The sequence below is a fragment of the Erinaceus europaeus genome, chromosome 22 (assembly GCF_950295315.1).
Source record: "Erinaceus europaeus chromosome 22, mEriEur2.1, whole genome shotgun sequence".
Taxonomy (NCBI): domain Eukaryota; kingdom Metazoa; phylum Chordata; class Mammalia; order Eulipotyphla; family Erinaceidae; genus Erinaceus; species Erinaceus europaeus.
The window spans coordinates 659,303-672,742 of NC_080183.1; the positions used below are offsets into that span (position 1 = coordinate 659,303).

Below are 13,440 nucleotides of genomic sequence, written 5' to 3' on the forward strand. Positions count from 1 at the left end.
ATCATATTATTGAGGAAATGCTGATTCACAGGACTGCTGTAAAGGTCCAGGTTACAGTTCCGTATACCTCTCTCTCCACCAGAGGACACAAGATCCCCGCCCCTTCCCAACCCCCACGCCTTTAGAGCACCTCACCATCTTTGCCATGTTGTTTTGGTCAGAAACAAGCCACAGGTCACATTCACATTTAGAGGCACACTTAATCTTGCCACACCCATTTCAATAGTTGCTGTGAACTGACCCAGGAAAACATGTTCACATGTGTAGGCGTGAAACTAACTCACAGAAATGCATTGAGAGGGATGAAGGACTTAAGTCCAAGACTGGAAACTCCCTGAAGAAAACATGGACGCCGATCCTGGCAGTGATTTTTAAGGACGTGATCAACAAGTGAGATTACACGGAGCTGAAAAGCTCCCGTGTGTACAAAGAAATGATAAACAAAATGAAAAGGCTAATGATACAAAGGGAGAAAATCTCTGAAAACCATGTAAAAGGCTAATATTCAAAAGACAAAAGCAACTCACAATCAAATACTACGGCTGCCAGAACCCTGTAGATAATTTTGAATAAAATGTGTAAGTGCTGGGTGAGGGTAGAGAGCATAATGGTGATGCAAAGAGACTCACTGCCTGAGGCACCAAAGTCCCAGGCTCAACCCCCCCACACCACCATAAATCAGAGCTGAGCAAGGTTCTGACAAAATAAAGTCTAAAAAAGTGTAAGTGCTACATCTCACCACTAGCTAAAACTACCGGAGAGTCCTCTGAGCCAGGCTGCACATCACTGAACCTGCATCTATTACCCCGACCTGCTGATAATCTCTTTAATCTGGCTTGTGATGCTCCAGGAATCTGCCGGAGAAGAAACGATCAGACAGAAGTAAAATGAACTGTCAGACCAACTGAGCTGAGACAGGAGTGTGGGCTGAGGCACCGGAGAGGAGAGGACAGGACGGAGAGACGGAGAGACAGCCATGAGTGCAGGCAACTCGTCTTCCTCTTGTGCATGTTTCAAGTCACACACTCCTGCACTCTGACCAAGTTGCTAAGGACAAAACTGGTTGGGTCACTGCCTTCAGTTGTTTCTGTTAGTTCTGTAATTCAGCAAAATATATTTGCATGCATGATGACTAAAATATACGGGCAACAGTATGCAGTCCACCTAGGAACTAAAAAGGAGGAGCAAACCTCATAGCCCCAAAATTGAGAAATGTGATCACGATGAAAGCTGGCAACCTACAGTTCTCAATCTACTGTCGTCAAGTGTCTGCACTAGCATAGATGGGGCTAATTCTCGTGTGTTTAGTTCAACAATATTTGTGACGAGAGAACACAAGTTCCTCCGGTGTTAGAGTTCAAGAGGGCACCCGCAGCTAATTCTCGTAAAGTGGGATTTTTACGCAGAAGTCATATCCTGACACTTTCAGAGCTATTCGCCTAGTGTAATGTTAAGGTCTTTGTGCAAAATCAGTGATCAAATACTCAGCCTCCCTTTCAAGCCATCTATCTGGAATTTTAGACACTTTTATTTCTTCGCCTCCAAGGTTCTTGCTGGGGCTCAGTGCCTGCAATGCGAACCTACTGCTCCTGGAAGCCAATCTTTTCCCTTTTGTTGCCCTTGCTGTTTATTATTGTTGTTGTTATTATTATTGTTATTGCTGTCATTGTTGGATAGGACAGAGAGAAACTGAGAGAGGAAGGAAAGACAGAGGGGGAGAGAAAGACAAGACACCTGCAGATCTGCTATACTGCTCGAGAAGCGACCCCCCCCCCCCCGCAGGTGAGGAGCTGGGGGGTCCGTGCGCTTCACACCACCTACGCTTAACCTGATGCACTACTGCCCAGCAGTTGTCTTTTTAACATATGGCAAAGTCACTGTGGCCTGAGAGGTGGAGCGGTAGTCAGTGTGCTGAATTTAAAAGGATAAGGCTTGAATTCAATCCCCTGTACTACATGTGCAGAGTGACACTCTGGTTTTCTCTCTCATTAATAAAGAACTTAATCTTAAAATATTGCACATACTCCTGTGATCAACCAGCCTTCTAAGTTGCAACTGCAGACAAGAACTCTAGTTAAAGAGAAGAAATTCATCTGAAAGGCAACTACCAGAGAGCGGCAGGAAAGCTGGAGGCCAAACTCGGAAAACAAGGAACAGGGGCTGCGGAGTGACAGCATGGCAGGACAGCCCAGTGAACACCGTGGGCTTCCCAGGGGCCCCAGCCGCTGCAGCTCCAGCATACCATTATCATCAAGCCCATAAAAAATTATTTTATATTTAGTTATTTATTTTCCCTTTTGTTGCCCTTGTTTTTTATTGTTGTAGTTATTATTGCTGTTGTTATTGATGTCACTGTTGTTAGACAGGACAGAGAGAAATGGAGAGATGAGGGGAAGACAGAGAGAGGGAGAAAAAGACAGACACCTGCAGACCTGCTTCATCGCCTGTGAAGTGACTCCCCTGCAGGTGGGGAGCCGGGGGCTCAAACCCGGATCCTTAAGATGCTCCTTGCACTTCGCACCACGTACGCTTAACCCGCTGCGCTACTGCCTGACTCCCAGAAAGTTATTTTAAACAGAAAACGATTCTCAGTCAAACTGCCAATCTAGTGTAAGGCTAAATAAAACTATTTCTCATTTTTGCCTTCAAAACTTTACCTCCACTATATCCACAGGCACTGAAAAGTTGAAGGCCATTGTGATTCCTATTTCTGTGTGTGGAACTTAATTTCCCATCTCTGCATCACTGTAGAATTCGTTCCCCCAAAGGTCCCCAGTAAAGGGGTAAAATTACTACTCCCCACCCCACCTCTCCCCCCTTTAACTTCAGACAAAGACAAGGAAGGAATGAGAGGTGTAGGGGTTCCCACATGATGGTGGGGAGCTTGAACCCAGGATTTCACACATGGCCAAGTGTGTGTTCTCTCAGGCGTGCCATCTCCTGGGCCCAGGATCAAAGGCCCAATGATTTTAGTCAGGGCTGTGTAAATAGTTCAACACGTTAGGTCGCAGGACTTGCATGCCTGGACTGGAGTCTGACCCCTGGCACTCATATGCCAGAGTAGTTAGCCTTTGTTGCTACTGAGCTGTGCTCAGATCTCTCTCTTGTAAAAAGAAACAAGTAGCCACCTGGCAGGCAGCACAGTGAATAGCAGTGAGCTCTTCACGCATGAAGTCCTCAACTCAATTCTGGTGTTACATGTGCTAGGAGTGAAGCCTTGCTGCACCTCTCTGGATGCTAATCAACCAAAAAATCTTTCAAAAGCAATTAAGTATCATCTTCAGAAAAGGAATTTGTTCGGGCACTACTTTTGTCCCACTCCTTAGATATAGCTTTCTCTCCCTCTTCCCTGGCAAGTATTTCTAAGACCGCTACTGGTTAAGATGTTGGTATCTACCTCTTCTTCTTCTTCTTTTTTTTTTTTTAAATTCATTTATTTATTGGAGACAGCCAGAAATAGAGAGGGAAGGGGGTGACAGAGAGGGAGAGAGACACCTTCAACAGTGCTTCACCACTCACAAAGCTTTCCCTCACAGGTACGGACTGGGGGTTCGAACCTGGGTCCTTACATATTTTCATGTGAGCTCAACCAAGTGTGCCATCACTACTCGGCCCCACTCTTTATTTGTATGTTTTCCTAGATATTTTCAACTCTCCCTGTCAATACTTGCTCAGGAAGCAGATAGTATGTCCAAATTCTTAAACCCAAGTAGACCCACACCAAGATCCATCATTGTGCAACTGTCAAAGTTGAGGACAAAGAAAAGGACAAAGAAAAAGCAATTGGAAACTGCCATGAAAAAAGAAGTGACCTACAGAGTCAGACTCTTCTTGGGTTTCTCAGCAGGAACTACAGAAGGCAGGAGAGCGGGTGACATATTCAAGTGCTACAAGACAATCAGCCTTGCATACTCTACCTGCAAATATGAAGGGACAAGCAAAACAGTATCAGATGTGACTAACAAAAACTGAAGGAGGGGAGCTGGGCGCAGAGGGTTAAGTGCAGGTGGCGCAAAATTCAAGGACTGGCGTAAGGATCCCAGTTTGAGCCCCTGGCTCCCCACCTGCAGGGGAGTCACTTCACAAGTAGTGAAGCAGGTCTGCAGCTGTCTGTCTTTCTCTCCCCCTCTCTGTCTTCCCCTCCTCTCTCCATTTCTCTCTGTCCTATCCAACAACAACAACAGCTATGATAACAATAACAACTACAACAAGCACAACAACAAGGTTAACAAAATGGAAAAATGACCTCCGGGAGCAGTAGATCCATAGTGCAGGCACTGGGCCCAATAATAACTCTCTCCATTTCTCTCTGTCCTATCCAACAACAGCATCAATAACAACAACAATAATAACCACAACAATGATAAAAAACAATAAGGCAACAAAAAAGGGGAAAAACATAAGCCTGCAGGAGCAGTGGATTCATGGTGCAGGCACCAAGCCCCAGCAATAATCCTGGTGGCAAACAAACAAAAAACCACCATTAAATATATATATATGGCGGTAAGGAGCTGGGTGATGGTGCACCTGGTTGAATATACACATTACAGTGCACAAGGACCCAGGTTCAAGCCCCTGGTCTCCACCTGTAGGGGGAAAGCTTCATAAGAGATGAAGCAGTGCTGCGGGTGATTCTCTGTCTCTCTCTCTACCAACCTCTTCTCTCTCAATTTCTGGCTGTCTCTATCAAATAAATAAATAAAGATTAAAAAAATCAACAACAAACAACAAACCAAGCCTACATGGCAAAAAAAAAAAATAGTGGTAAGATAAAGTTTAAATGCTTATTTATGTGAGACAAAATTCAACTATACTCAACAGGTTTTTTCACTCATGTTTACTTATTTATTTTTTTAGAAAATGTTTTTTAATATTTATTTATTCCCTTTTGTTGCCCTTGTTGTTTGTTGTAGTTATTATTGTTGTTATTGATGTTGTCATTGTAGGATAGGACAGAGAAATGGAGACAGGAGGGGAAGACAGAGAGGGGGAGAGAAAGACACCTGCAGGCCTGTTTCACTGCCTGTGAAGCGACTCCCCTGCAGGTGGGGAGCCGGGGGCTTGAACCGGGATCCTTATGCCGGTCCTTGCGCTCCCTCAGTCATGTTTATTAATGCTGTCTGTGTACTTCCTCACATTTTATTACTGGCATTCTTGTTTAATTTTAGTTCAATAAGTCCTACTAGTTTGCTGACTTAGTCACACAACAGAAATTTTCAAATAAGAGCTATGCAGTGCTCTGGTAAAAAGAAAAGAAAAGAAGAAGAGAAGAGAAGAGAAGAGAAGAGAAGAGAAGAGAAGAGAAGAGAAGAGAAGAGAAGAGAAGAGAAGAGAAAGTGAGTTGGTATTGTGTCGAGACAGCAACTCTCCTCCACTCTCCCACCAGAGGACTCTTTGCAGCTGTGAAGTGGTAAGATTCTAATGTTGACTCACATATACAGAATTCTCCTACTATAACTCTCATATACCATTTGCCTGTAACTCAAAACCATGCTACCCAAACGTGAAAATATTTAACTTAAACAAAAAGGCACATCAACTATGCCTTACAGCTACAGCTATTGCCCAAGTTAAGCCAGTAAAAATAATGAGTACTTAAAAAACTTAAATAAAAAATTTTTCCAAATCTCTGATTTAAAAAAACTATATTCAAATGTATCTATCTCCATTTCTGTAATGAACTTTCTTTCTTATCCTACTTAAGCATCAATAAAGACACTCAGTGCAATTATAAGAAGATAAGTTATTCATGGAGTTCTAGGCTAAGAAAAATCTTGAAGCTGGTACATGGAACCAAAGTTAAGTTCAGGTACAGATAAGTGGGTAAGTAGTAGCTGGGTAATTGTATATTCCCACACCTATTGTCTTCTATTAGATGAAGAACTCAAACTCATTAGAGAAAGACAATCCATGTCTCAGACTGTTTCTAGTCACTACTTGAGAATGGTTGTTCTTAATACTAAATGAAGAAGCATATTAATACAAGTGCTCAGTTCTGTCTCAGACACTATATATAGAAAGATTTGAAAAAAAAATCTGATGCCATCACACTGCAGACACCGAAATAATACACTATATTGGTTGAGTTTTTAAATTTGGAAAATAAATATGGTGGTCTGGGATATGGCTCAGCGGATAAGCCACTGGACTCTCAAGCATGAGGTCCTGAGTTCAATTTCCGGCAGCACATATACCAGAGTGATGTCTGGTTCTTTCTCTCCTATCTTTCTCATTAATAAATTGAAAAAATCTTTTTATAAAAGTTCATACCTTGTGCAAGCATATTAAACTCCAAGAACAGCGCTATGTGGTAAAGTTCCATGGCTTCTTCTGCCTTGGTCATGCCTGGCTTCCCTGCCACAAGAGCCTGAACTTCACCGAGACTCCCCACAGAGGGGCTACAGTGTAGAACAGAGAGATCCACCACATCGGTATACATACAGTGTAATATCACCTTTGCGTATTTTTTTGGTATAATGGACTCGTCTAATATGATTCTTGTGGGAGTCTTTAAAGTCCGCTCTGTGATTTCTTCACCAGTTCGTATCCTCCTTTGTAATAAATTTCGAAAGAATGGAGACCGTGCTGAAATAACAGCCTTGTGAGCTTTGAGTTCTTCATCTAAGCAGTTCTGATTGCCACCAAAAGCTTCCACCAGTTCAGAGTCTGAAGGAAAACTAAGGACGACATCGTAGTAACACATGTGCTCAAAGAGCCCGCGCATGTCTACATCGAGGGAATTGGGGGTTCCGAATTCTTCACTGAGCTGAACGAGGATATCGACATTTTGAAACCTTGAGTCGTCCATCCCAAACTCTCCTGTGTAAAGGTAGTGTAGCAAAGTGGAAAACATGGGCGTGTCTATGCCGGCTGTATTGATGTCCATCATGATTTCTGCCCCATACTCAGGTGAGGAAGAAAGCAGCGTCTTAAAAAACGGACACCTTGCTGCCAAAATGGCACGATGCGCTGGAAAACAAGTTTCTTGAAATATCAAGTCTACATCAGTACAGTATTTGTACTCGTAAAGATCAGCCATATCTCTCTGCAATGTCCGGGCTTCCGGCCGAGCCAAACTGGCCTGGAGAGAGAGCTCCTTCAAGGCTGATGTCCCCTCGTACTCCTCCACTAAGGCATTGACGTCCCTGACATCCCAACCCGAGAGGAGCTCTCGCATCTGCTTGGCATGATCGGCAGACCTGGTGGATTTCCGACGCTTGATAAATTTCTTTTTGAGGGTGGCAAGGCCAGAGGTTCTCTTCTTTTTGTCTTGTGGTTTCTCGTGGCCATGGTCAAGGCTGTATAACTTTGATTCACAACCATAGCCTTGCTGAGAATAGGATGACGTCCCTGAGAAAGGAATTAAGCAAATGAGAAGTGATCTCTTAACATTCACTTTGATATAAGGTTAACACAAATCAGTAGAATCATTCCTGAACCATGCAAATAAAATCAACGTTTGTTTTTTAATGGAAAAGTAAGCATTCAGTAATAAGTTTTCCTATTTGATAAGGAATAGACAGAAGACTAGTCTTGGTTTTCTTTCTTTTTTTCTTTTTCTTTCTGTTTTTTTTATCTCCAGGGTTTTTCACTGTTGTTGTTATCATTATTGTTGTTGGATAAGACAGAGAGAAATCGAGAGAGATGGGGATGACAGAGAGAGGGAAAGAAATATAGACACCTGCAGACCTGCTTCACCGCTTGTGAAGCGACTCCCCTGCCAAGTGGGGACCTGGGGGCTCCAACCGGGATCCTTACGCCGGTCCCTGCGCTTTGCGCCACGTGCGCTCAACCCGCCGCGCTACTGCCCGCCCCGATTTTTTCTTTGCCACCAGGGTTAGTAGTGCCTGGGGGCTCGGTGCTGGCACCAGGAACCCACTGCTCCTAGAGGCCAATTTTTTCAATTTTGTTGCCCTTGTTGGACAGGACAGAGAGAAATCCAGAGATGAAAGGGAGACAGGAAAGGGAGACTTGTGAAGTGACTCCTTTGCAGGTGGGGATCTGGGGACTTGAACTGGGATCCTTACGCCAGTCCTTGCACTTAGATGTACTTAGCTCATTGCACTTAGATGCACTTAACTCGCTGAGCTACGGCCTGGCCCCTTCTTCTTCATCCCCCCCCTTAATCTTATTTATTATTGGATAGAGAGCGGGTTGCATTGGATCGACCTTCTCGTGGTGCCTCCCGTGAGTCCCCATTCATTGGGGAAACTGACGATCCTTCCTTGCCAACTGAATCCACATGGATCCCAGTCACTTTCAAAGCCAGCAACAAGCAGCTCCTGACAGCTTTGCTGTTGACTGGCTACGGAAGAAGGGCAAACGCTAGAAGAAGAATTGGACAGAGACATAAACTGAGAGGAGAGGGAAGGGGAGAAATAAGAGGGAAAGAGACAGAGACACACCTGTAGCAGTGCTTCACCATACCTAAAGCTCTTTCCCTACAGGTGGGGAGCAAGAAACTGGAACCTAGGTCCTTGAGCATGGCATGAGGTGAACATGATAACCACTACATTACACAAACAGACAAGCATGGTGATATGTGCGCTTAACTGGGTGTGCCACTGCCTGGCTCCCATTAGACTTAATTTTAAGTAACTTTTAGTTATCTGGGTACTAGGGACCACACAGCATAGAACTTAAGCAAGGTTTGTTTTAGGATATTTAAATTAGACTTATCAATATTACTCAATTTAAATGTATATATTTATACATTATTTCAAAATGATTCTTTTTTGTAGCTATACAAAGATAGTTTGTATGGGCACAGTAAGTGAATCAGGACACAATAAACACACATTTCAAAATTTTCACACAATGGAGACTGCTAGTTTGCAGAGTAACTGGAAATTCTGGGTAAGAAAACCAAATAACAGAGCAACTGTGCTGTAGCAATCTGATTAGAACAAACAAACAGCCAGAAACAAAAACAGTAATCTGATTTACATTTGTGTGTGTGGGAGACCTGGATGCTGCAGAGTCATTAACTAAGTAACAACCTTTTCACCTCCTCACCCACAAACACTGCTACAGACAGGGCTGGGAGAAGAGCTCACCTGCACAGCGTACTACTCTGCCACGTGTGCAGTCTAGCTCAGGCCCTGAGCTGTGGTGTCTCTCTCTCCCCCTCTCTCTCTGCCTCTACGCCAGGGGGTGAAAAAGCCATCCAGGAAGGATAAAGCCCCAGAGAAGATAAAAAAAAAAAAAAGATTAAAAGGTGGCAGGGGAGACACTGTTTAAAACACAAATCTTTTTCAAAGTTAACCCAATCACCAAATAATGTGATGATAACAATAACTATCCATTGTCTTCTTGAACCCTAAGACAGCAGCAGGAACCTCACATTTCCATTATAGAGCCTATATTTCCCCTAGTCCTGGGACCTTAGGGTGGGGTCCACTTTCCCCACATGCTTCTCCCAATTCATATCAAATAATATTGCATCCACCGATCGCAACCTAATCATCGCAACGAGTGGCACCTAAACATGCTTCACTTCAGACTGTGTCCAGAGACTTCAGGTGTGGAAGGACAACCCTTCAGCTTCATTACTCGGGTGAGACCTTTCTTTTCATAGCATTCTCTAATTCCATCCCAGGTGGTTCACTTCCTACCAAAGTCCCAATACCTAGATATAGACCAGGTTTCGTGAGAGAGAGCATATGTTCACACATGTCCATAAACCAGGGCAAAATATATACCTGAAAGCAGAAGTACACTAGAGTCTGCAGTGAGTACCCCCCCCCCCCAACACTTTATCTGCACTATTCCAGCCTTCAGGTCCATAAGTGTTCAACAATTTGTTTGGCTTTGTATGTTAACTCTCTTTTCAGTCACCAGGTTCCAGATGCCAGCATGATGCCGACCAGACTTCCCTGGACTGATGACCCTACCAATGTGTCCTGGAGCTCTGTTTCCCCAGAGACCCACCCTACTAGGGAAAGAGAGAGACAGGCTGGGAGTATGGACCGACCAGTCAACGCCCATGTTCAGCGGGGAAGCAATTACAGAAGCCAGACCTTCCACCTTCTGCAACCCACAACGACCCTGGGTCCATGCTCCCAGAGAATGAGAAAGCTATCAGGGGAGGGGATGGGATATGGAGATCGGGTGGCGGGAATTGTGTGGAGTTGTACCCCTCTTATCCTACGGTTTTGTTATTGTCTCTTAAAAAACAAAAAAAAACAACCCACACAATTCTACATAGTTTAACAAAATAAAAGGAAGTTATAAAGCCCGAAAGTTACCTATGAAAGTCTGCTGAGCTTGAGGATCGCCCCCTACCCTGGGGGGACATGACTGGGGGTAGGCAGACGCATTGGCGCCCATTTCTTCAGTCACTAGGGCATTCCATCTGCCGGCTCTTCAGAGTGTGATCCCAGAGGCCTCTATGAACTTTCAAGTCTGGATCCAGCAGCCTTTTTTCATCCATTTCTTGATATGAAACAAAAATAATGTTATCCACTTTTAAATGTATTTCAAATTACAGTAATAAAATAGCAAGCTACTAAAATTTGCTTTTATTTGCAAATAATGACATGCTGTCAAATTCACATGTAAAATTTTCAGAAAATGTAAACAGTTATTTTTGAATTGCATAAATCAGCACTAGCTACAATTTTGAGTCATCAAATTTATCAATTATATGCCGAGAAAGTAGAACAGGCTAATTTAAAAACAGTTATAAAAGATTATTTCAAATCACAGAAAAGCATTTAAACTAAAAAGAACTGTTCATTTTTTTATTCCTTCGCAACTACCAGTTATTATAATCTAACATTTTACACAATTACACTTTAAACCAGCACTACATATAAGAAGAGCAGATAATTACCAAGTGATGAAATTTTACATTTTTTCTACCTTAGATAAAATTGTTCAAATCTTTAAACTGTATAATTGAGTTTCGCTAAAAGAGAAGGAAAAAAGAGCAACAGTTATAACTAATTAATCTTTGGACAGAAAATGAATGACACCAGAATGAAGCCATATCAAAACACACATACACACACACACACACACACACACACACACCAGCAAATCTTTACACTACTCCTTCTATGATTTTAAGCTATTACAAATATAGTAAAATACAAGGAAAAGCAATTTTTTCTATCTTCTCCCAAATCCCTGAAATAAAAACTGCTATTTATACCTGACATTATAACATAACATGGCTAAAACTGTACACCAGTAAGATATATTGCCAGTAAGAGAGAAGTTTCTCAATCTAAAAAAAGAATAAAAAAAAAAAAAAGGCCACTGACAGTAGTAGCATGGTGCAGGTACTTCTTCTTCTTCTAGTGTTTGTCTCTGAGCCCCAGAGACAAAACTGGGGGGGAGACAACACATACACAATTATGAAATAAATTCCACACTATAAAACCTTAATTCTCAGAACTGACAGGAATCTAAAGGTAAACTTTAAGAACAGGATTAATAGCAACATTTAAAAATCTTTATTTAAAACATTTAAAAATCTGTATGTAAAATTTATCTTACCGAAAGAGAATGGTTTTAAGAGAAGTACATATTTAAATTCTATCTTTGGAATTGTCAGGAACCAACCAGGAAGCAGCTCACCTGGCCTCACAACGAAGCACTGTTAACAGTCACACACACGCACTCACACCGGGAAACCTTTGTGTCAGCATTCTTTCTCTCTATTTTCATCTCTGTTACTGACACAGCATAACTTTTAAGAACTCAAATTTAGGAAAACCATTCTTGGGGCCGGAAGATAGCTCACCCCATAGCATACAAATCTGAGGACTCGGGTTTGAGTCCCTGGCACCACATGGAGCACCATAAATGGTGGCACGGTGTTTTGGTGTCAGTCTTCACTCTCCCTGCCTGATAGAATAAAAAATAAAATAAAACAAACTCTACCAGCATAGGAGGATCCTGCAGGCACAAAGCTGCAGAACAGGGAGGAAGTAAGGAAAGAGGAAGTGTATAAACGCATACATATATACATAGAATTAGCGACTGTATTGTCCAAGAGGAGACGGGGAAACTTTCCAGCAGTAGTCAGTCCCATCAAGCTGTGAGCTTACACCAGCAAATCCCTATTTGGCATCTACCCACCCACCTAAGAGGACACAGCACGTGACACTCTGAAGTGTGCCGCTGAGGTGAGAGAGGCTGCAGGCAGCCACTGACAAGGTAGCCCACTCTGCAGGAACTACCCAGTAAGGAATCCAGGGAATTTAACAAATTAGAATGTAAACATTAAGAGGCTGAGAAAATTTTTTTTCTCCTAACAATGTTTTTTTTTAAGTATAATGATCAATGTGCATAAATTCAGTTTTCTATTCTTAAACATTAGAAATATAGGGAAAACTGCTTTCAAGTAATGGATTCACAGTTGTTTGCTATGGAGCTGGGGCCTCAAGCATGTGAATACCAGTCACAAACAACTTTCCATTCAGGTAGACAAACGGGGGAGTGGGGCCCCACAGCACCAGGGCTCCCCCAGTGCCATGGCACAGAATTCTCCATTTGGCCAGACAGATAGCTACCCAAGACTTTCCTGCAGAGGTCCCAGGTTCCAGCTCCAGCCTCACACCATAAACTCAAACCGAGCTCACTCTCTTCCTTGGAGAAAAGCAATACACGAACAGCTGGGATGGGATCTCGCCTCAGGAACTTAGGGCGTCTCTGCTGGGTAGCTAGTTGCTGATCAATAGGGCTCCCCTCCCCTTCCTTGGGACCAGAGGATGGTGACATATGCAAGCTCTAATACTAAACAGAGGCTTTGGGAAGAGGGATTTTGCAGGATGAAACCTAACCCTGTGGCCTGAGTTTAAAATCCTAGGGACAATCTTTGCAGTTTCAGTCCTGAAGCCACATTTCTCCTCAAACTCCTCAGGGGACAACTTCACTTATTTCTCAGGTAACCAAAACATTCTGCCAAATGGGGCGGTCTTACATTATACATTTCAAACCCGCTCCTCAGATGCTGGCAATGAGAGCTAGTCACAGTCCATCTCTCCAGGGATGTTCCCATTCCACGCAAGCTCTGTCCGTCTCTTATACACAACAGTAGAAACACAGGAAACGGAAAGAGAGGACCTAGGGCTGGGGGAGGCCACCGAGGAACCGAGGCGAGCAGCCTTAGAAGGCTGATCCATGCTTTACAGAGCCACTACCGCAGAGGCGCTCCTTCTGCTCCCGTGACCGACTCTGAATCACATCTCACCAGGACTTAAAACCATTGCCAACTAGAGGTGGGGTGCAGGGGCCATGTTGAATGCAAAACAAAGAATCAATGACCCTGTAAGACCTTTTTAACACACAAAGCCAGCCCCCACAATCTTGCAAAGTTTGGAAAGTTCAGGGCATAAACAAAGCCTGGCAGGCTTCCTTGGGGACTTCTGAGCCTGCTTAAAGTGCTAGGGTGCTGTGAGGCTATGCAAGAAGTATTCGGCTTAGTTTAAA

The 13,440-nt window shown here is 43.3% G+C and overlaps 1 protein-coding gene across 3 annotated transcripts in view; it reads right to left on the reverse strand.

The window, feature by feature from the left end:
* The window catches only part of BTBD7 (BTB domain containing 7), a 54,552-nt gene that overhangs the window by 30,587 nt on the left and 10,525 nt on the right, over positions 1-13,440 (reverse strand). For all 3 annotated transcript variants that reach the window (XM_060180980.1, XM_060180979.1, XM_060180981.1), the window contains exons 2-3: positions 10,248-10,434; positions 6,271-7,350 (exon numbers count right to left, since the gene is read on the reverse strand). In XM_060180980.1, coding sequence (XP_060036963.1) covers positions 6,271-7,350; positions 10,248-10,329 — 1,162 coding nt within the window. In that variant the 5' untranslated portion in view covers positions 10,330-10,434. The remainder of the gene's footprint in view (positions 1-6,270; positions 7,351-10,247; positions 10,435-13,440) is intronic.